General features: G+C 40.6%; 2 protein-coding genes and 1 long non-coding RNA gene across 15 annotated transcripts; 2 read left to right on the forward strand and 1 right to left on the reverse strand.

Moving 5' to 3' along the window:
• Nucleotides 1–374: 374 nt before the first annotated feature.
• On the forward strand, nt 375–3,215 carry thtpa (thiamine triphosphatase). 10 transcript variants are annotated; one of them, XM_034862671.1, is made up of 4 exons: nt 375–484; nt 1,825–1,894; nt 2,145–2,639; nt 2,766–3,013. In XM_034862671.1, exons 1-4 carry the CDS (start codon nt 455–457, stop codon nt 2,864–2,866), a joined length of 696 nt encoding a protein of 231 aa, XP_034718562.1. In that variant the 5' UTR covers nt 375–454; the 3' UTR covers nt 2,867–3,013. The 10 variants fall into 10 exon arrangements, with proteins under 10 accessions (XP_034718562.1, XP_034718561.1, XP_034718563.1 ...); XM_034862670.1 differs by having other exon boundaries at nt 376–484; nt 2,142–2,639; nt 2,766–3,215; XM_034862672.1 differs by lacking the exon at nt 375–484 and adding an exon at nt 525–613 and having other exon boundaries at nt 2,142–2,639.
• A 286-nt stretch (nt 3,216–3,501) lies between these two features.
• On the reverse strand, nt 3,502–8,789 carry LOC117937947. Of its 2 annotated transcripts, XR_004655293.1 has the most exons (4): nt 8,562–8,789; nt 5,935–6,019; nt 4,516–4,675; nt 3,502–4,400 (listed from the first exon to the last, which is right to left on the reverse strand). It is a non-coding gene; the product is annotated as an uncharacterized LOC117937947 (long non-coding RNA). The 2 variants fall into 2 exon arrangements; XR_004655292.1 differs by lacking the exon at nt 8,562–8,789 and having other exon boundaries at nt 5,935–6,229.
• dcaf11 (ddb1 and cul4 associated factor 11) lies at nt 5,883–20,780 on the forward strand. Of its 3 annotated transcripts, none has more exons than XM_034862196.1 (16): nt 5,883–5,913; nt 8,622–8,856; nt 10,479–10,606; nt 13,241–13,359; nt 13,689–13,753; nt 14,016–14,116; nt 14,464–14,610; nt 15,332–15,386; nt 15,788–15,856; nt 16,122–16,179; nt 16,764–16,949; nt 17,182–17,335; nt 17,748–17,900; nt 18,831–18,937; nt 19,562–19,640; nt 19,712–20,780. In XM_034862196.1, exons 2-16 carry the CDS (start codon nt 8,636–8,638, stop codon nt 19,912–19,914), a joined length of 1,845 nt encoding a protein of 614 aa, XP_034718087.1. In that variant the 5' UTR covers nt 5,883–5,913; nt 8,622–8,635; the 3' UTR covers nt 19,915–20,780. The 3 variants fall into 3 exon arrangements, with proteins under 3 accessions (XP_034718087.1, XP_034718086.1, XP_034718088.1); XM_034862195.1 differs by lacking the exon at nt 5,883–5,913 and adding an exon at nt 8,040–8,273; XM_034862197.1 differs by lacking the exon at nt 5,883–5,913 and adding an exon at nt 8,040–8,273 and having other exon boundaries at nt 19,562–19,788.
• The last annotated feature ends 785 nt before the right edge of the window (nt 20,781–21,565 follow it).

The raw sequence follows: 21,565 nt of genomic DNA on the forward strand, positions 1-21,565 counted from the left end.
CTCACTGAAAATTAAACATGATCTTAAAGAAAAAATGCATGATATATAATATTCATAAACAACTATATCGATGCCTAGATTACATTGAAACTCCTTTTAATGTGACTCCCTTCCGCGTTTTTACATTAAAAGGTGAATAAGAAACGAGTCCCCATTCTGCCAACTTGGATTGTCACAAAGAGTGTGACGAGTTAATTAAGGCCTGAATAATAGAGACATGAGCGCAAAGGCTCCACTCAGCACCGTGCGCGCGAATTATGACACGCTTTCAATCAAATGATAGGTGTGGCGCACATCAATAGTCGAGTATGTGGAATGCATATTTATGAAGCAGAGGGGATTAAAACTGCACCATCTGTATGCCCCTGCGTTACTGGGACAGGAAGTGATGTCCCTGAATACACTGATAGGTGCCTTTAATTGCGCCTGTGCAAAATAAAAGTCGCTGACGTGTATGTGGAGGGGCCGGACATCCACGACCACGGTAGGGCTCGCTGCTCCGATTGATTCACTTAATATATCCGTGATTGATGTGTCGCTCACGTTATGAAGCCTAATTATTTGGATTTGGAGGACTTGACTTGTGACTTTTACAACTCTGTGGTTCAGTTAGGTGATTTTGACTTAAGTCAGCAGGACTGACATTTTCGTTACTGATTATAATGACATATGGAGAGTCTACAATGTACTGCTGTACTGCTATTACTCTCTGTTGGTTCAACGAGAACAGGGAACAGTTTTGAGCATTTACAGACAGTTTACAATGGGGGTGAAAATAATAATAGGCTACCAAACAGAATAACTATAACATTTGAAAAACCAACCAAGCTAAAAATGTGACAACCCTGAGAAAATCATGGTTAAATACAGTGGTGGGAGAAGTAAGCAGATTCTTTACTTTAGTAATAATACAATGTAAAACTACTGTATTTCTCGTTAAGTACTATAGTAGTAGTGTAAGTACAGAGGTACAAAAGTTTATATTATTATTATTATTATTATTATATAAATACTGTGTAACCAATTGTTCTATTACTTTATTATTTTTATTCTTAATGATACATTACTGTGTAGGATGCATTTTAATGTACCAGGTTATAGTGATTGTAATTTATGTAATTTTATATATTACATATAATAATGCATTATATTTTTTATTTTGTATGTACAGTTGTAATCTGCAGATCAACTTGTAACTAAAACTGTTTAATAAATCAAGGGGAGTAGAAAGTGCAATATTCCCTCTCAACTGTAGTCATTAAGTTAAAAAAAAAAGTATAACAATGGATGAACTTAAGTAAAGAACCTCAAAATGGTACTGTACTTAATGCATAGAACTTAATTAACATACTTTTCTAAAGAGCTTTTAACTTCTGACATGATGTTGACATTTTGACTAGGCGTTACAATAAGGGATCCCTGTTACTGTGTTAAACTTTGTAAACAGAAAAAACTCATTCTTATATAAAAAGCACCTGCCTATTAGGGGTCTTAGTAAAAAGATGAATGTCAATTAGGGCTGGGCAATATATCAATATATCGATATCGTGATATGAGACTAGATATCGTCTTAAAATTTTGGATGTTGTAATATTTTGATATGACATAAGTGTTGTCTTTTCCTGGTTTTAAAGGCTCCATTACTGTAAAGTTATGTACTTTTCTGAACCCAGACGGTTCTAGCTGTTCTATTATTTGCCTTTTCCCCACGAGAATATCGTGATATGTGATTTTAGCCCTAATATCAGTCTATAACCTCGCCATTTTTAGTTGCATTTTTAATCATACAGTATTGTTGGTGTTGCTCTTGTTATGTAATTTCAGATGAGTGTGGAAGTGGAAAGAAAATTTGTGTGCAATGCCGACACTCTGAAAACACTGGAGAAGATCGGGGGTACGTCTTTAATTTGTCTAACACATTTACGCATGGGTACATTTCGAACTGAGGCATTTAGCTGACGCTGTGATCCACATCACCTTCTTCATTTAACAACACTAATTGCTGTGGTTAGCTCTGTAAGTGAAGTAACACTGGCCATGCGTCTCTTGTTAATACTGAAGTTCAACAGTCTGTATTTTTGATATTTACTCATCCATTGTTAAGGTCATGTATCCCTCTTCATCCCACTTCTTTTACCCAGCAGTGTGTCTTGGTCAGCGTCAGTTTTGTGACCAGTACTTTGACACGCCCACGTTCAAGCTGACTTTGAGAGACTTGTGGCTGCGTAAACGTAAAGAATGCTGGGAGCTTAAGTGCCCAACCGCAGTCAACGAGGAAAAAGAGACGTCTGGAGAACGATCTAAAGCGGCAGCATTGTGTTCCCGCTACAAGGAGATAACCAATCTACCTGAAATTCAACTGAGAGTGAAAGAGGTTCTAAAAGATGTTTGTGAGGACAGAGAGACAGAGACGAGCCGCTCACAGGAGGATGAGGCCTGGCTGAGCAGAATGAATCTGGTGTGCTTTGCGGAGTTTACAACAATGCGGAGGTCGTTCACTGTAGAGGAGGAGGGGGTGCAGATAGATCTCGACCAAGCTGACTTTGGCTACAGTGTGGGAGAGATAGAGGTCCTCGTTCCAGAGGGAGGAGATGTGCCGTCTGCTTTAGAGAAGATCAAAAGAACGGCTGACATGCTGGGTAAGCTCAAACCTGTCAAACTGTCCCACCCTCCATATAAATCTAACACATTTAGTATCATTAACAATATTCATCAAGTAGGATATTGTTTGCCATTCTATAAATATTTGCTCTACTTCTTCACAGGTCTAACTGGAGATCAGCGAGTTGAAGGGAAAATGAGTGTTTACCTTAAAAGAAATTACCCAGAGCACTATGCAAAGCTACTGAGTGAACATGTTCTGTAGGACATATCATGCACGGTTGGAAACACTTATAGATTTTAAGATGTACATAGTCATATCTGTAAAATCAGATTAGAAAGCCTAATTTTGATTAAAATGTTTTTTTTTTAACTTAACGACTCTCTGTATGGACACTGTAGAGACCTTAATATCTCATGCTTCCAGAATAAGAAACTTTAGAAAAAAGCAATAGGTCTTTGAAATTAACATTTGCTGTGTGATTTTTGGCGAGGTCCTAATACACCCCATGCTACAGTTATGCGTGTGTCTGGCTGTATTAAGGAGTGTGTGAGAGGAGGTGTGAATACTGGAAATAAACGGTGTGCCATACTGTCGATTTACCATTACCGATGATCGTTTTGTACTGAGTTTGTTTAAAAAAACAGATTATAATAGACATATTAGACACTTCCAGATAAGGATTGGTGACTCTGTTTGACCTTCAGCACAGTGGATTTTTCTTGTCGTCTATCAACAGATTATTAAGGCGTGGACATATGGTGGCCCCAGGTCATGAATCAGTTCCTGCATAATCTAATCCAATGTTTCCCAAATTTAGGGTCGGGATCCAAAATGGGTCGCAGACCCGTTTTATTGGGTCGCCCAATTGGCAGAGAACAGACTACATGCATGTTCTTGCGAGAGCACAATTTGAATTTGCTCAGCAAGTTACTCTGGCATTGCGTAACGCTGCTCATTAACTATGCTCTTGTAGCCGAGCTGCACCAATCACATCGGTGTATCTGATGTAGGCGGGCCAGAGGCGAACTAAACAGATGACAACCGCTGGTGGCTAAGCGTATGGGGCTCTGGAAACGTCACCCTGTGTGTTGTGGTGATTGGTCGTAGTGTTATCCAATTGCATGCATTGAGATTTTGAAATACAGGCTTTGTGCCGCCCCTCGAGATGGCTGACTTTCATTACTCAGTGCCAGACCCTTAATCTTTCAGATTTGGGTCTAGATTTCCAGGTGTCCAGGTTCAAGTGTCATGTCTTATACCTATCCTAGTTGTTTGCACAACAAGGCAATCACGACAAACCATCTAGTTAAAATGAGAGAATAATCTATTTAAAAACATTTTCTGTTTTTTACAATAGCAACAGATGCTTTCTTATTATAATGAGATAAGTTCAAAGCCGGGATGCCACTGTTATGCTGAAGAAATTACTCACAGCTTTCATTTTTGCAGCATGCTCTTGTTAAGCGAGATAGAATAAAGTATGCAGACACTGCAGGATTTTGTCTACAGCTGGGTTTACATCTATTAAAAAAAGATCCTCTTGCTCATCCATTTCTGCAGTGCTGTGACCACAACATGACTTGATTCCTCCACAAGAGAGAGACTTGTAACAAAAGATGAGTTGCCACTGTCACACATTGATCATCATCTTCAATTTCAGGCTGTGACCAATCAGTCGGGGGTGATTGAGGGGGGTTCTGAGAGCTTGAAATTAGCCCTCCGAGGGATTGCTCTGCCGGTTTTATCTCTACTGTACCAACAGCAGCACCTGTTGTGGACAGCTTTGTCTGGACAGCTGTGATGCACGCGCAAAATAACAGATTGCACACAATATAGAGTCATGTGATACATGGGTATGGGTAAGTAGTTTTACACAGAGAGCAATCATCAGTCATTTGAGAGAGACACACCCGGGCTTCTCCTGTATGTCAATGTGCGCTGTGACAGTTGGGTCCCCAAAGTCCTCGTCCTGTTCGCAGGAAGACTACACCGGAGGCCAACTTCATGCACGACCACTGAGGTACACTGACAGGCCACATCTGCTCTTTTTAAACCAAATGCAGCTGCCACCTTTATGAAAGACAAAAACAAAAGCAAAGAAAATTTGCATGACGTTTCCAGGAAACAGTAAATACAAGAAATACATAAAGTATGAATGAATAAAGATATTAACAAGCTGATATTCCAACACTTAACCTTTTGAGACAACCTCACATTAAGCCTGTGTTCTCCTATTTAACCCACCTTCAGCTTTGTTTAGGTATAACAGGCACTGAAAGCAACACAGTGCAGCCTTCATATAAACCTTTTGCTGGTAATTGTTCACAAATTATTAACACAGAATTGTCATGGCATTTACAAAGTGTGTACTGAGTGTGTAAATAGTCAGATCTAAAGGAATTATTGGACAGATAAGAAAAGGTGAGTCAATGTGTTCAGGGTTTAATATGCCATGTTGTTTTTTTTAGGCAACTTTATTAGGCAAACAACAAACAGACGGCTTGGGGTAAACAATAAGACATATAAGAAACAATATATACAAATAGATTTATTAAAAGTAAAGGAAAATAGACACACCATTTCAATATTGGCGTAGGAGTGTGTTAAGTATTAATATATATTATTTTTATTTAAAGAACACAGGTTCATTAACACAATAACTGTCCAAACCAGAGGTGCCTACTAAAAGAATTTTATATATATATATATATATATATATATATATATATATATATATATATATATATATATACACACACACACACACACACACACTGCATATATAAACAAAATTGGTCTTAATTGCCTTCTTGTTTTTAGGTGTGTGTCATGTTAGTGGTGTTCTTGATTTAAAAAAAAAATTCCAATGTTTGGGTTAGAGTTCCTCCATTTCTTTTTTGCATGTGGAATTTTCCTAATTATAAAATTACCGGTAGGCTACAAAAAAAATATTTCTATGCTGTTAATCAGTACGTAAAACGTCACAGCCAACAGCCTTGCGTTGGAGTTACGTCATAGCTACGCTCCTGTTGCAAAGTTGCAGTTCGAAGCATTTTCCGTACAACCACAGCACCCCTAGGTGCACAGGTTACGTAAAAACAATAACGTAACGGACAGTTGTCCTCATTTAAACACAGGACACTAGCGTTCAGTTGTTTTATAGCGCTGTTCTACGCTCCCGGGGTGAATACACTGTAGCCTAACTGAGTTTACGTAACCAGGGAGCTTTAGGCGTTAGCTAGCAGGCTAACACATAAACCCACCCACCTCTGGCGGTGAACTGCTCGGAGAAATCTTTGGAAACTTTGGTTAGTCAAATGAATACTCACATGCTTAAGACCTGTTGGGCTCCCAGGACGAATGGAGGGCACTGCGTCAGCCTTCAGAACCAACTTTTTGGCAAAAACCATGGACCTTTGAAAGAGATTAACGAAACAGTCATAACTAAAATGGGCACCGCAGATTCTCACTTGATTCTCGGTCTGAAGCGTTGTCTATGAATAAAGTCCATCCAGATCTGCTTCAGCAAAGGATCCCTTGGCAAATAGTGAATGGATGCTCCTGTTTTTGGTTTGCTCCCTAAAACGGCACAGTCGGACCTATTTAAAGCAATTTCCAAAGTGAATACCCTGCTATCAATTTTTGGTTCCCAGAACGTTCGTTTTTGGTTGCGGGAACGTTCCCTGAAGGTTTGTTTTGGTTGTATTTCGGTTATCTGTTGGTTAATTGGAAGGTTTTCCTAACGTTCGTTTTTGGTTACAGCGAACGTTCCCCTAACGTTCTCTAGAAGTTACAACATTTAGAGAACGTTGCAACCCTGTAGCGAACGTTACGGGAACGTTCCCTTATCGTTGAACCTTTAGAGCACGTTAGGGCTTCCAACTGCTTTCATCCAAAATACCTCTGTGCGGAACACTTGTGGGCAGCACTTGTGTGATATGCATATAGTGTTTACATATTGAACCATAATTGGCTTCACGTTTTGTGATGTCAGACATATCTGCATGGAAACATTACAACCTATTAACCTATATTCTCTAAAGCAGAGACACATCAACATTAGCAATAGAGTAGGCTCAGTGGTGTAATCTAATGTATTGTAGTGGGTAGACTATACCTTTTTTTTTGGGGGGGGGGGGGGGGGGATATTATAATGGGGGGTCAGGGTGTTCTCCCCCAGGGAAGTTTTGAGCATCAACAACTTCTTTTCCTGTATTCGGATGCACTTTTATGCACCAATTTACGGTAGAAATACCTTTATTTAACCTATGTGAAGAAAGTAAAACACAGATGACAAAATATGATATAAAAATAAATCCAAACAACAATGGAAATATGTTGTGGCATGTCATTGGGCATTTTTAAGTCGGTATATGGAAATCCAGGCACTTTCTTAGTGGGTACCTGTGTATCACATATACTACACTTGTGTAGGCTTATCACAATACGTTGTCTGCACTAACAGTCAAACATTGAAGAGGACGTAAGGATATGACATGATTTGAGTTAAGCGGGCCTTAAAAAAACATTTTTGAACACCGACACAGTTTCAGTTATTCTGCTCAGGTTGGAGGCGGACTGGAGCTGGGATGAGAATTTATTAGGTCAAAAATCTTTTCTGCCAATAAGAATGATGCTGTCATTTGACCTTCCCTAACATGTGCATTAAAGGTGACAAGAGACTCAGAGAGATGCCAATCACACACACCCACACACAGTCCTGGGAACCAGGTTATCAACCAGATTAAGGGTGTTCCGGGCCTTTGATGTGGTGAGCCATTGCCCATCAGCATTATTTAATGACTGGAATGGTAATAAATGTAATTATTTACAGGTTTACACACCATGTACAGACACTGTCTCAACAAAAATAAATAGCTTAAAACTAGATTTTGAATCAGGACGCCTTTTCAAGTCAGAGCCAGGGTGAGGTAGCCTATTAATGCAGGATGTGTCATGAGGCACATCCCAGCAAACACATTACCTTTTAGGGAGCGTTCCCTAAAGCAAGTAGCAAATATAATCTAGTATGATGTTTCCGCTCATTGATTCAATATCTGACCCAAAAATACACAGATGTAATGGTAACAAATAAGACGTTTTAACCATCTAAGCATGATGCATAGCTAAATATGGGACGTCTTTATACTGGAATATTCCAGTTGTTGTAGAGTGGAGTATATTCCAAATGTTGGAGAAAAATAATCCAAATATTTACACACAACTGTGGATGGTGGGAGTGTGTATTTGTTGTTATTGTTTTGTGTGAAGCATGTTTTACATTGGTTTTAGTTTTTTATACGTAAATGTATATAGTTAATAAAAGCAATGGTTAACTGTTAAATATTAGCCTACTGTTTTGAACTGGGTAATTTTCAGTCAACAGAGCTAGCAGGAGCGATGGCGCGGCGGATCACGTGACGGCGAAAGGGCACGGGCACGCGCAGGGTTTTTTCACACTTTTGTAAACAACATGGCGATTCAGGGACTAGCCCCGCTAGCCGCTGATTAAAACACACTGTGCTGTCAAACTACAGCTGTTTGGCGTTATAAATGTAAACGTTAGACCTTTGCGGAAGTTACGCGTCGGGCACATTGTTGAGTTGGCACCGAAACGACAAAGAGCTGCACCGACGAGCTGTCAAGAAGAGCGTTTGACAGTCAAACGGTAGCTAATGTTACTGTTAACGTTACCATTAAGTCGTTAGCATTCGTAGCTAGCTCAACCAAATCAACCTCTGCATCTTAATCATGATGTGCTAACGTATGGAAAAAATATGCTGGTCGGTTTCTTGGCATAACATGTAGCTAGTTTGTGAATTCGAAGAAGTGGAAGTATAATGACCTGAGCTAATGACTTGAATTGATGTCAGTTTAGCTAATACAGACACCTAACTTCTGTTTTTTTACCATTCGCCTTCTCTTCATCTGTCAACACACACACATTGGTGTTTACCTGGTTTCCCCCAGGTACACCTAAACTGTTATTGAATTTCCAAATGATTTTCCGTGCCAGGCCCTCTTCAGTCTATGGGCTCTCAGTCCAGTTCTGGGATGTCTGGTGGAAGGGGCTCTTCTAGTGGCAACCCAGCGGATCAGCCTGAAGGAGCAGAATCAAACCAGAGCAACAGCAGCAGCAGCAGCAGCAGCAGCCGAGGCCGCAGGACGGCCGACAGGCAGCAGGGAGACAGACAGACAGCATCAGAGGAGGACGTTGACTTAGCTGAAGTGCTGGCTTACCTACTAAGGAGGTACATTTGGTGGATTTTGTAGTTTAAATACTGGCACTGATATTAAAAACAACAACTTCCTTGTGGACTTTGCACTTCTGGGCCCAGTTAGTTGCTTTGTGGTGTTGTTTTTACCCATGAGAACAATGTTTCTAACATCAAACTAGAGGTGGTCCCATACCATTTTTTCAAAGTCAAAGTCTGCTTTATTGTCAATTTCTTCACATGTCAAAAACATACCCTCTATCCCACGGTGACAAGAAATGAATAACAAATTTGCTCCACAGACAAACATAACATTCAAGTAAACAACATTAAAAAAAAAGTAAAAATAAGAAGATAAATACAATGAGGAAAATAAGAGCAGCGATATTTGTTTTAAAAATGTGCAATTATGCATACTGTCGACAGTCTATGTAATGTACAAAAAGACAGGCGGTAGCATAGTGATGCTGGTGCTTCTCGATACTGATTCTGATACAGAGTGTGCTGAAAGCTCACATCGTTATCCTCATAGTTATATCGATACTGATTCTGGTGCTGGTGCTTCTCGATACTGATTCTGATACAGAGTACTACTCTGATATCAGTGTGTCACATATGTTATAATGTTTTAACAACTCTATGCTACTATCCCTGTACGGATGTGATATGATTTCTATCTTTGTTGTATGGTCTGGCTCAGGTTAAAGTTTTTGTGAAAAATGAACAAAAACAAATAATGAATGTCATAGAACATATATATATCATAGCAGATATTTTAAATTTTTCAGTTTGACAGTCAGTTTTAACGGAAAAACAACATGCATAAACTACTTTAACGTAGATTTTATTTGGGGCATTATAATGTGGTATTGGATCGGTGCATAAACTTTGGTACTTCCCAATACCGAAACCAGCATTTTAGGCAGTAGCCGGGACGACATTGGTATCGGAACATTGTACATCAAACATTACTATTATGTTTTTGTTTCAAAACCAGTCGCTCTGGGCATAGCTTAGTTACTAACAAGTCATTTTGCGAAAAGTAGGTAATCCCTCAAATCTGGTGAGTTTAATAGACATTGGTTCTTCAAATAGTACAAAGTGGAAGACCTTCCTTTCAAGAGAGCATGCATGTCATTACATTCCAATGCTGCCTGACAGCTAAGAGGTGGTTGGCAATTCCCCATCATCTGGGAAATATTTCCATATTCATGTTAAAAAACACTTCTAATAACAAATGTTTAAAAAAAAATGTCAGCACTTGTTGTAACTGATCTATGACAGCGGCAGGTCCTGTAGTAATAACCCAGCGGAAGAGTTAGAACTAGAAAGTACAGGGATCCGGCAAAGTTGAAATGACAAAGTAGCAATCTGATCCCCCATCTGGTACGGTGGAGCGGCTCAGTGGAATAACATTACAAGACTACAGCTTTACCCACAGCACAGAACTGGTGTAGGCGGGTGTCTCAACATTGGGCTGCAGCTGGACTACTTTGTTTACTGCATTAATATGTCAAGTATCAGTAAAGTAAGATGATAATCTCTTTTCTTCACTGTAGAATCTGTCAATCACTGTCAGTCATTTATCAACATTTGGATGGATTGATTGATTGATTGATTGATTGATTGTTGAAGTAATGTGGTATTTGTGCGTGCAGGGGCCAGGTCCGACTGGTCCATGGCAGTGGAGCCACAGGGCTGCAGCTGGTCCAGTCCTACTCTGACTCTGATGAGGACAGCGACGGCGCCTGGGAGGGTCGGCTGGGGAACCGCTACAATCCACCAGGTAACCTCCTACTGACCCTGTTCACTGTCCACGACCGCCCACACAAAGAACAATAACTATAAGGATAACGATGTGAGCATTCAGCACTTGATTGAGGTTTTGTCTATTATTATTACTATAATTATTATGAATAGAACAACAAACAACGTGAAAAGTAACTGCTGCCATGCCACTCTTATTCAGCAGCCTTTGTTTGTGGAAAATTTGGTAAATGGTCGTTTAAATATTACAGTCTGAGAGTTGTATAAAAGCAAAGCTGTTTTTGAAATAAATGTGCAAGCCTTTTAAATAGGGCTGCACAATATATCATTTTTTGGAATTGTCATTGCAAGCCTGACGTCATCGTACTCAGATTCTAGTAAGAATATGAGTCTGATACCGCTCCATTGGGCCTTGATTATGGGGCACGTTTCAACTAAAAATGCCTCTGCTCTCAATTAGATAGACTTACAACCAATCAGAGCAACGGAACTCAACTGTCAACAAAACTCAACACCAACGAGACGAGACTTAGACAGTGTATCGTCTCCATAGCAACCACTCTTTGCACAATGCACTTCCGTCCTATTGTCCAACTTTTAGACTTTTTTGAAGTTGTATATATAATAGGTTTTGTGTAAATATGAATGTGGATAACGTTAGTGATAGTGAGATGCGTGCTGCAGTTGCATTATGTCAAAAACACGTTTTATTTCTCTGAACCACGGCTTTGTTCTAACACCGCTGGACGCTCCCTCTCTGCAGTCCCTCTCTATCTCTGGCCACCATATAACGTTACCGTGCTTTCGGGCAGTTTTTAAGGCCGCGTCTAAAACTCCGCCATTTTGTACAGCTGTTTGTAACGTAAAGATAAAATGTATTATTGATCATTTTATTTATATACTGCAGTTCATAGCTGACTTCTCTATTGGCCGTTGAAACAGGTAAAGTCTCTTCTGTAACCAGCCTCTGCCACTTGGAACAGCTGAGTTGCAGCAACACCATCAGCTGGGTTGAGTCGAGCCGAGACAGGCCGGTTGAGGATTTTTAAATGAATGTGCTGTCAATATCTTCTTTAACAGAGGCGGGGGTGAAATCTACACATCTCAATTCTCCAGCGGCAGCCATCTTTTTGCAAACAAATTCCACCCAATCGCTCTTTGGTGATGTGGTTGATTCAGTTAGTGTTGATCACCCGTCAATCATCGTATAAAGCAAGCCCTGACAATTTGATTGGACTAAACATCTCTTGATCAAACATAGTTGCTCCACAACGGATCAAGTCCAGACCGAGCTTCCCCACCTCAAATGTTGTGGGCGGGTCTAAGTTCAACAGGCATCCAGGCAAGGTCATCGCAATATTAACTGGCGGAATAAACATAACGCAAAATGCTGTGACTTATTGCCAAAGTCACTTGGTAGAAAACTGCACTTTAAAATGTAACTATCATTGTTTTTTTTAGTGGTGCCTTTTATATTCAATTCAATGTGTTCAAAAAAAAAAGTTTGAATTTGTTTCAAATTCAACATGCAATCGACAGAAATGCTGAACTAAGTACACTTAAATATCTGTTTATGTTTCTGCAATTGACATTATTATTGCAATATTCAACAAAGTTGTTGCGATATTCAACAACTACCTGAATGTCCGATCCCTGGATGCTCACTGGTTGAGCTCACACCAGCTGACAAAGTCGCTGATAACGGTCTGGAATACAAGACCATATCAGGGACTTTGTCAGCTGGTGTGAGCTCAACCAGCTTCAGCTTAACACAGCAAGACAAAGGAGACTCTCCTCAGGACTTTTCATGACTCTGTGGTGGCCTCTGCCATCCTTTTATGCTGTGGTCCGCTGGAGGGGGGGCAGCTCCTACAGGGACACGAGCAGACTCAACAGACTGATCAGGAGAGCGAGCTTTGTCCTGGCCTGTCCTCTGGACTCCATAGAGAAAGTGGGGGAGAGAAGGATGTTAGCTAAGCTGACATCCATCATGGACAACACCTCTCCCCACCTACATGACACTGTGGGGTCCCTGAGCAGCAGCAGACTGATACACCCCCGGTGTAAGAAGGAGAGATTTCACACGTCGTTCATCCCAGCCGCTGGCAGACTCTACAACACCTGCACCACCCGATAATGTTGTAGTTTCTGTTCCTGTTTTCTATTACCCACCACGCACCGTGGCTCTATGTGTATTTTTATCACCTGTATTTATATTTTTTCATCACGAGTACCTACTTTTTTAATATCATTTATATTAGTTGCTATGGTCATTACTTTTTCTGTATTATTCAAATTAATTTCACGCCACTTACTTACATTGCAATATTTTTTCGTGCTATGGCAACCTCACTTTACTTTACAATACCTTTTATAAAATGCTCCTTTACATTTATTCAGTACTTTTTGCACATTGTCTGTTGTTTGCCTGTTTGTTTGCTTGCTTATTTGTTGGTTTGCTTTTTACTGTTAAACTGCCGCAGTTACAAGCGAATTTCCCTATTGTGGGATGGATAAAGTATTGTCTAATCTAATCTAATTGCATATCTTCCTCATATCATGCAGCCCTACTACTAAATCAGAATGGCTGTATGTAACAAATTCTGAAAGTTTGTTGTCAGATAGTAATTAATATTAAAACTTATTTTCCTAGTGGACGCCCAACCAGACACACATGAAGTGGACCAAAGTGAGATCCGAACTCAGATCATGCTGGCCACCGGCTCCTCTACCCTGAAAGGCCGACACAGTTTCACCCACATGCTAACAGAGGTCAGACTGCACGCATGCAAACTCAAAGCAGCACTAGACTAAAATGCTAGCACTAAGAATGTAGAGAAAAAAACAACACACGCAGAAACAGAAACACATACACAAACAGACCCACACCGAGACAGACAAAAGACAAGGGATGAAACACATGTGCAAGTTAGAGGTCCAGACCTCAAAGAGTCAGCAATGTTCCAGTTTCAGCCACACGTTTGTGAAAAATTAAGAGCTTTACTTCAACTATTGCTCTTTTTTTTTATTTATTTTTTTATTTACAATTAATGTTGACCAGTTTGATGTTTTCTTTTCTGATAAACTCTTTGCTTTTCCAGAGGGAACAAGGCAGATGTAGAGGCTCTAGTTTTTCACATGGAGAGTGCAGTCGTATCCGCACACAGTAAGTTCTATTCTATTTTACACATTTCCAAAATTTCTCAACAAATTACAAGAAGGTGAGGAAGAGAAATAATTGTAATTGTTTTTCATCGGAATCCTAAAAGTGGCACATAAAAAAAGAAACTTGATAAAGCATAGATTCTTGTTGTATTCCATGTGACTGATTGCTGTATTGATGATTTGTTATTGAAACGTACAATACACTAGACGTGAGTCCTCGTGCTGTTGTCTGATGAATGATACTGACCTCTGATCTTCTGCAGTTTTCTGCCAAACTATGTATCCCACAAGGATACGTACCAACAGAAAGCCTTCTGTGGAGTGTACAGCGAGGATGGCAACATGTTCCTCTCCGCGTGCCAAGGTAAATAACCCGAGATCCAACATGAGAACCCAGAGGAACTGAATCAGATCAGATAATGATCCCCAGTGTTTGCTTAAAACAGCATAGACCACCAAATTTCCAGGGCCGTTTGGGTTGTGTTGTGTCCTGTCATACACAGAATGCGGTCTTTGGCGGACAAGTCTTGAATTCCTTTTAACATCTATTGATGAAAACAACAACTATCAAACATCACATCTGTTTTCTGAAAATATTAATTCTAGTAGCACTGTGTCATATTCATTGTTTTTTACTGATTTATGTTTCATACAGGCGAGGGAGAACTCATTATTTGATAACAATGTTTTTTTCCCCGTTGCGCGCTGCAGACCAGAACGTCCGCTTGTACGACACCACCAGGGGGCGCTTTCACCTCCGGCGAACAGTGAAGGCTCGGGATGTGGGCTGGAGTGTTCTGGATGTCTGCTTCACCCCTGACGCACAACATGTGCTCTACTCCAGCTGGTCAGACTACAGTAAGGCTAATGGACCTGTAAGATGCAATATCATGCCATCAGTCAGTGATGCTAATTAGTGAGGCCCAGCCAGTCATCCCCAGGAACCATCCATGTCTTCCAGATTCCAATTTTACTGATGCTGCTGTGGCATCAAAAGAAATCTGACTTGAGTCCCTGTAACTTTACAATAGTATGTTGTAGGTATTCAATCTAGATGTCGTAATGTTTTTTTTGTTGTTTTTTTTACTGATTCACAAGACATGCTTTATTGCCTTCTACCCATAAATGATTGTGCTATGGCTTTGTTTCCTATCGTAGGGCTGCCGCTTGATTATGTAAAAAAAATCATAATCATGATAATCAAAAAATCATCATCATGATTTTTTGGGTCAATATTATCACCATAATTGAACACAATTACTCATTGACTTTGGAAACATCTAGCATCTATTGAACTTTTTAAAGGATTTTCTTGAACTTCAAATGTAAAATGAAATGAAAAAAATAAATAATATATATATATTTATATATATATATATATATATATATATATATGACCATGTAGGTGGTGCGACTGAACCAAATATTTGCGAGATTTTAATTTAATGTACTTTCTTTTTTTTCTTTTTTCAGTCTGCAAATTGGATAATTAATTGTCCTAAATACTAAAAAACAAATATCTTTGATATGGTGTGTGCTTTATTCATATGTTCTTTGTCTCTGTGCGTCTTCCCCACAGTTCATATGTGCAGTATAGATGGAGACAGTGAAAACCACACCGCGCTGGACCTCAAGTTAGTGTTTCCCTCATAGTAACTTAGAACATTACAGAGCAGGTCATCTATCATTCCCTACCAGCCAGCCCTCCTGTTCTATCCCTTCATTACCACCTGGATGAATGATGCTGTCAGAATTTGTCACTTCCACATCCATCTTCTCTTTGTGTGTTCGTGTTTGTGTGTGTGAGTGTGTGTGTGTGTGTGTGTGTGAGAGAAAGAGAAAGAGGGAGAGAACTGGAGAGATCATTATTTTAATAATGCACCATCATTAAACTCACAGCACTCCTAACAACAGCATTGTTTAATCAAACCTTTTTGTGTGGGACGACATACAGTTGGCAGTGTTGTTGTGATCCAATAATGGTGCTACTGCTGCATTGTCACCCTATTTGTGTGTGTGCTGTTGTGCTTTGTAGTCCCGATGAGAGGAGGTTCTGTGTGTTCTCACTGGCTGCGTCCACAGATGGCAACGAGATCCTGGGAGGGTGAGTACAGTTTGCTTTTATGTTTCGAGGCAGTGACTGACAGAGTGGAAACAGAACTGACGTCTCTTTGAGAAAACGTTAATTCAGTTCAATTCAGCTCTTTTTTTCCCCCTAGGGTGGAATTGGAAATACATGTGTTGTTCTTATAGATGGTCTTGTGAATACTTAAATTATGAGGATTAAACACCTTTATTTCCTATAAGAGCACACTCAGTCACATTTGAACCATTTAATTAGAATGTGTCTCTCTCCTCTCTGCTTTCAGAGCAAATGATGGCTGCCTTTATGTTTTTGATCTCGAGCAGAATAAACGAACGCTGAAGGTTAGTGTGTCTGAGTGCATTTGCTGTTTGTGTCTTGCTTGTGGGCCGGCTTGTAGCTGCTTCCGTGTCACATCCACCTCGGTCTGTCTGTGCCTCGTCCTGCGATCAAGGTGTGCCAGACATTAGCCGAGCTGAAAGTGTGCCAGCACACATAACGTTTGGACCCGCCTTGCTGTCTGTAATGTAGCAGCAGAGAGTTCATCAATGGGACAGAGGGGTTAAACCCTCCCCTTTTTTCTCCTTCTCCCACAACCTCCCTCCGCGTAGAAGTCAGTAGCTGGCCTCTACCATCTGCTTCACCACTCTCTCATGCTTTTTTTCATTCTGACCCTCTTATTACCTCTGTAATCATCAGTGTGCCTAATCTCCGAACTTGTTCCTTTGTGGTCTATGATATTATAGACCAAAACCAACATCATGACTGTTGTACACACAGCGAGCAAAGCACACAGACAAAGGCACTTTCACACAAGCATGCGAAAAGAAGAGAAGAAATCACTCAATCGTACCACTCACAATCACTGGCTTGCACACACGTCTCACAGAAAAACAGACTCTCTTTCTCCTGCGTCTCCCCTCGTCAGATTGATGCCCACGAGGATGATGTGAACGCGGTGGCGTTTGCCGACAGCTCGTCCCAGCTGCTCTTCTCCGGCAGCGACGACGCACTGTGCAAGGTGTGGGACAGAAGGACGCTGCGGGAGGACAGACCGCAGCCTGTTGGACAGCTGGCCGGCCACCGAGACGGCATCACCTTCATCCACAGCAAGGTGGGGGGGAGGCAAAGAGAGGAATACAGCTTGTATTTCATCAACCTGTCAAAGACAAGTTCCTCCAAACCTCATGGGTTGACTGCTGACTGGTTGGAAGTTGATTAATGAAATGCTAAGATTAGCCAATTGTAATGTGTCTTTATTCCAGTATACTACAGTCTAAGACTGATGTTCTTTTTCTTTGCTTCCTAAAATTTGGTCCTCCTCCCCTGCGGGCTGACTGTGCCAGGGTGACGCACGCTATCTGATCAGCAACTCCAAGGACCAGTCCATCAAGCTCTGGGACGTCCGGAAGTTCTCGCCCAAAGAGGGTTTGGCAGCTTCCCGCCTCGCTGTCACCCAACAGAACTGGGACTACCGCTGGCAGCAGGTTCCCCAGAGAGGTGAAGGAGTAACGGGGGACACCGGGAGATGAATAAGTCAGGAGGAAGGAGAGGAGAGGAGAGAGCAAGATAGAGTTGGGGAGTTCTCATGTAGGGAGAAAAGAGGAGGAAATGAAGATGAAATGACGTTCTAAAGAAAGGAAGTGAGGGCCAACGACAGTTTGGGGGAAATGAGCGATTACCGTGACAAGTCAAAGAGGAGGGAAGGCACAGAGGTGGGGTGCAGTGTGGGAACTTAGGTCATGAGATTTAGAGAACAGGAAGGGAAAAATAAAATTCTTTCAACTCTTTCTAGTTTATCCACTTTTGTCACCTGATTTAAGATGTTTAGGGTGTAAAGGAACTCTGTATCCCCTGGTAAATTGTAGCAATCCAATGTGAGGTAAATTAAGAAATTGTGTGTCCCTTTCAGCACTGAAGAGACACAAGCTGACAGGCGACACCTCGGTGATGACGTACCGCGGCCACGGCGTTCTGCACACCCTTGTCCGCTGCCGTTTCTCTCCAGAGTTCAGCACTGGGCAGAGGTTCATCTACTCCGGCTGCTCCACCGGCAAAATCATCAGTGAGTTTGCCCGTGTGCGTGCGTGCGTGCGTGTGTGTGCGTGCGTGTGCGTGTGCGTGTGCGTGTGCGTGTGCGTGTGCGTGTGCGTGTGTGTGTGTGTGTGTGTTGCTGCTCTTGTGTTGTTTTGTGTCTTTCATCCTGAATGTGTATTGTGTAACTGCCTCGCAATTGGGGCTGGGCGATATGGAGAAAATCAAATATTGCGATATCGATACCACAACGATATTGTAGTGTTGACTAATGGTGCTTTCACAAAATATTTACACAATGAGATTTTTGATAAATAATCATCAATAAGGTGAATATAGTGACTAAGTGGGTAAAGATATATAATAAAACAGTTACAGTCTGGTAAGATCAGAAAATGACATCACTTTACTGTAATGCAGCCTTTAAAACCAGGAAAAGACACTTATGCCACATTACGATATTATGATATCCAAAATCTATACAATATCTAGTCTCATTTCACAATATAACATCAATATATTGCCCAGCTCTACTTGCAATGTGTCTGCACCAATTAAACTGTAACTGTCTCCAAAATGCAATGACTTGGGTACATTCTTTTTGGAAATGTACCCAAGTCAATTGTTTGTTTAAATTAATAATTAGGATGGAAAGGCCACTTTTAAGATTCACAGTATTATTGTTTTTCGGGCAAATGGCCGTTTGAATGGAGAGAGAACTAGGGGCACTAGTAAGATAGCATCAAAATCGCTGTTTTCACTAAGACCTTTTGCACTAAGTATGATAATGTTCTTGCACTTACTTCCTGTTGTCCGGAGTTTGGACCTTCAAGGTTGAAAGCACTTAATTCGATAAAAGTGTCAGCTAAATGACATGCAATTTGATGTAATATAATGTAATGATATACAGTACATGCCTGCAAGTTGCTAAATATGTTGAATTCTTTGTATGTCTGTCCAGTTTATGATGTCCTGACGGGCACCGTGGTCTCCAGACTGTCGGGCCATGACGCGTGTGTGAGGGACGTCAGCTGGCACCCGTACGAGGACAACATCGTCAGCAGCTCCGTGAGTGCTGTTAATGCAAACTGTTCAGCTGGAGTGCATGTGTACAAGGTTGTAATCAGAAATAATACAATCAAAATGTTACAGAAAAATGTAAAACCAGACAATAAGTCCTTCCTCCAGTCATGGAGTACCATGGAATTAAGAGAAGTCAGAGACTTCTGGTAATAACAGAATCAAATGGATCATTTACAGAAATATATGAGCGTATTTTTGGGTCTTATTTCCTATGTATATTGCATTAAATTGTACTTTTTTGCTAAGGGGAAGAGAGAACCAGACCATTCATAGCTGGAAAAACGCAAATCTTAATGTCCTTAGTATCCCAATATTATCGCAGTCTACAGGGGTGAGAAATAAGTTGTCAAAACGTCAACAAAGCTTAAAACTGGCAACAAATGAGAAAGCGTTTTTAGTGTGAGTGACTGAGAAGTACTGCAAAAACAGGAAGTTTAAGTTTTAGTGTGAACCTGTTTTAAATTAAAAACAAATTTGTCACGGATTTCATCTAAGATCTTTGAGTAAAGTTAAGAAAAGTCACAAGAATGAATCGGAAACTTTACATGGGAGCTACTGTGGGAAGCCAGTCTCGGAGCCGTCTCCTCATCCTGCCTTGTTTCTCCACAGTGGGACGGAGCGGTGCGAATGTGGGAGCACAGACAGACCCATCCGCTAGAGGAGGAGAGAGAGCGGGAGAGCGAGTCAGACAACGGGAGAAAGACCTTTTAGACGGCGAGAGACAAAGGAAAAGAAGTTCGGCGGAGGTGACATCGCCCCAGACGGCCCTAAAACAGGAAGGCAATACGCTCAGAAGGACTGGGAGAGACTTTCTTTTAAATTCAATGCTGGATATTAATGATTACAGTTATAGCGTGGTTGTGCAGTGTTCATTTGGAAGGCATTCTAGCCTTACGTTGTCAAGTGCAGTGGGACGGCCTACTTCTGTTTTTGCCTCACTGTCAGCAGACCAAAGCTTTTGAATTTGGCCTGAAACACTTCGCACAACATGTGCTGTAGCTCGCTGAGCACAGCACTTACTTAATGACCTATTGAAACATATTGGTAAGTAAGCTATTTAGAACCCAATAGTGGATATGGCAGGGAGAAACTGACAATTCTGATTCTGTATAAATGTATAGTATTTGAATGGTTTGTGCATTCAGGGGGTGTATTTAGAGAGTTGTCTGTGTGCCCATTTGGACTTTCGCCCTTGATGTTAAGAATAACATGATCTGTGTCCTATTTGAGGGGCCGTCACGTTCAAAGTCCACAGTTCAAGAATAAATATATTATAATATTCCAGTACGTTAATTACCAGTTGCCCTAAATCATGACTCCTAAACCTGCAACCATTGCTCCACCACTTGGTTAGCTGGCAACTCTATGGTGATCAACTTCCTATGTCGGGGGAAAAATTCCAAAAGCACACCAAAATGACCAGGACGCCCCAGAAACACACTGTAAGTTTTACTGTCAAAGTCACAATGATCTTATTTGAAAACGTCTTTAGTTAGACTCACGACAGCCCCTGTTCTCAGACACTCAGAGTCTAAGGTTTTCTTATTGATCCTGCGTCAACACTCAACTCTGTACACACAAGCCCTGGGTGGATAAAACAAAACAAGAGTAATCGTGTTGGCCAATATAAACCTGTGATCTGTTTCTAAGATTTGAATGTGTGTGATAATATGTCATGAAGTCAAGACTTGGTGAAGGGACAGGAGATGTGTGCGTGGATCAAAACGGACACACTGATCTGTATATGCAATTTTCAGGTGTTTATATCAAAGCTCACTCTCAGACCGTTGTTTTACAGTAACAATTAAACCTTTCAATGTATCGCAACAAACTAAAGCTTTTTCACTGAGTGTTTGCTGCTGGTATCGATAAGAAAAGACTGTTTTGAAAGATCGGGCGTTAAACATGCAGACGTGGGCCACGGAGAAAACGCAGTAATTTCATATCCTGTTAACGGGGAACTAAATGGACATAAGGGCGCATTTGCATTTCTCTAAGCTATTGTCACATTGAAAAGACATAACAACAAAAGTTTCATTTTCCAGTAGCACTTATAGAAACCATAGCAGAGTCGCTTGAAGGACATTGTAATGACAGAAATGCAGTTAAGTGGTCTAAAATTAGACCGATTCTTTGCCATGCCTGGTTTCAGTTACACTTGGTGTTCCTACCTAATAGAATACATAATACGAACAACACAGCACTGCTAATAATATATTTAATTTCACTTATTTATCTAAAAAAAATCTAAAATGTTGCAAAAAAAGGAGCAAGAGGAAGAAAATAGCGTATTTGGTCCTGCCTCTACTTCACAGCATCACATTATTACAAAGTAATTAGAAATGCAAATACAGCATAGAATATTTCAGGTCTTAACTTCGAATAACTTACACCAACATCTTAGCATTACAATTCTATTTCTATGTTTTAGGTTTATTCTTTTCTGTGTTGATCAAGTAATGTTTTCTTTAATCTATTTTTCAACTGAATGATAGATCGGTTACAGTCACAGTTTCAGTTAAAAGGAAAAGATCTTCAAATCATTTATCAGGAAGAGGAGGCCACAATTTAGGAAAATTTGGCTCAATCCAGCATTTAAATAACCTCTCACAT

Source organism: Etheostoma cragini, chromosome 22 (assembly GCF_013103735.1).
Source record: "Etheostoma cragini isolate CJK2018 chromosome 22, CSU_Ecrag_1.0, whole genome shotgun sequence".
In the NCBI taxonomy this organism is placed as follows: Eukaryota; Metazoa; Chordata; class Actinopteri; order Perciformes; family Percidae; genus Etheostoma; species Etheostoma cragini.

Coding starts and splice junctions, on each gene's coding strand:
- dcaf11 (XM_034862196.1), top strand. CDS start 8,636: ATGGGCTCTCAGTCCAGTTCTGGGATGTCTGGTGGAAGGGGCTCTTCT. Junction 17,901..18,830: donor CTCCACCGGCAAAATCATCA/GTGAGTTTGCCC, acceptor ATGTCTGTCCAG/TTTATGATGTCCTGACGGGC. Junction 19,641..19,711: donor AGAGCGGGAGAGCGAGTCAG/ACAACGGGAGAA, acceptor TGACATCGCCCC/AGACGGCCCTAAAACAGGAA.
- thtpa (XM_034862670.1), top strand. CDS start 455: ATGTGGAGGGGCCGGACATCCACGACCACG. Junction 485..1,824: donor GCCGGACATCCACGACCACG/GTAGGGCTCGCT, acceptor ATGTAATTTCAG/ATGAGTGTGGAAGTGGAAAG. Junction 1,895..2,141: donor AACACTGGAGAAGATCGGGG/GTACGTCTTTAA, acceptor TCTTTTACCCAG/CAGTGTGTCTTGGTCAGCGT.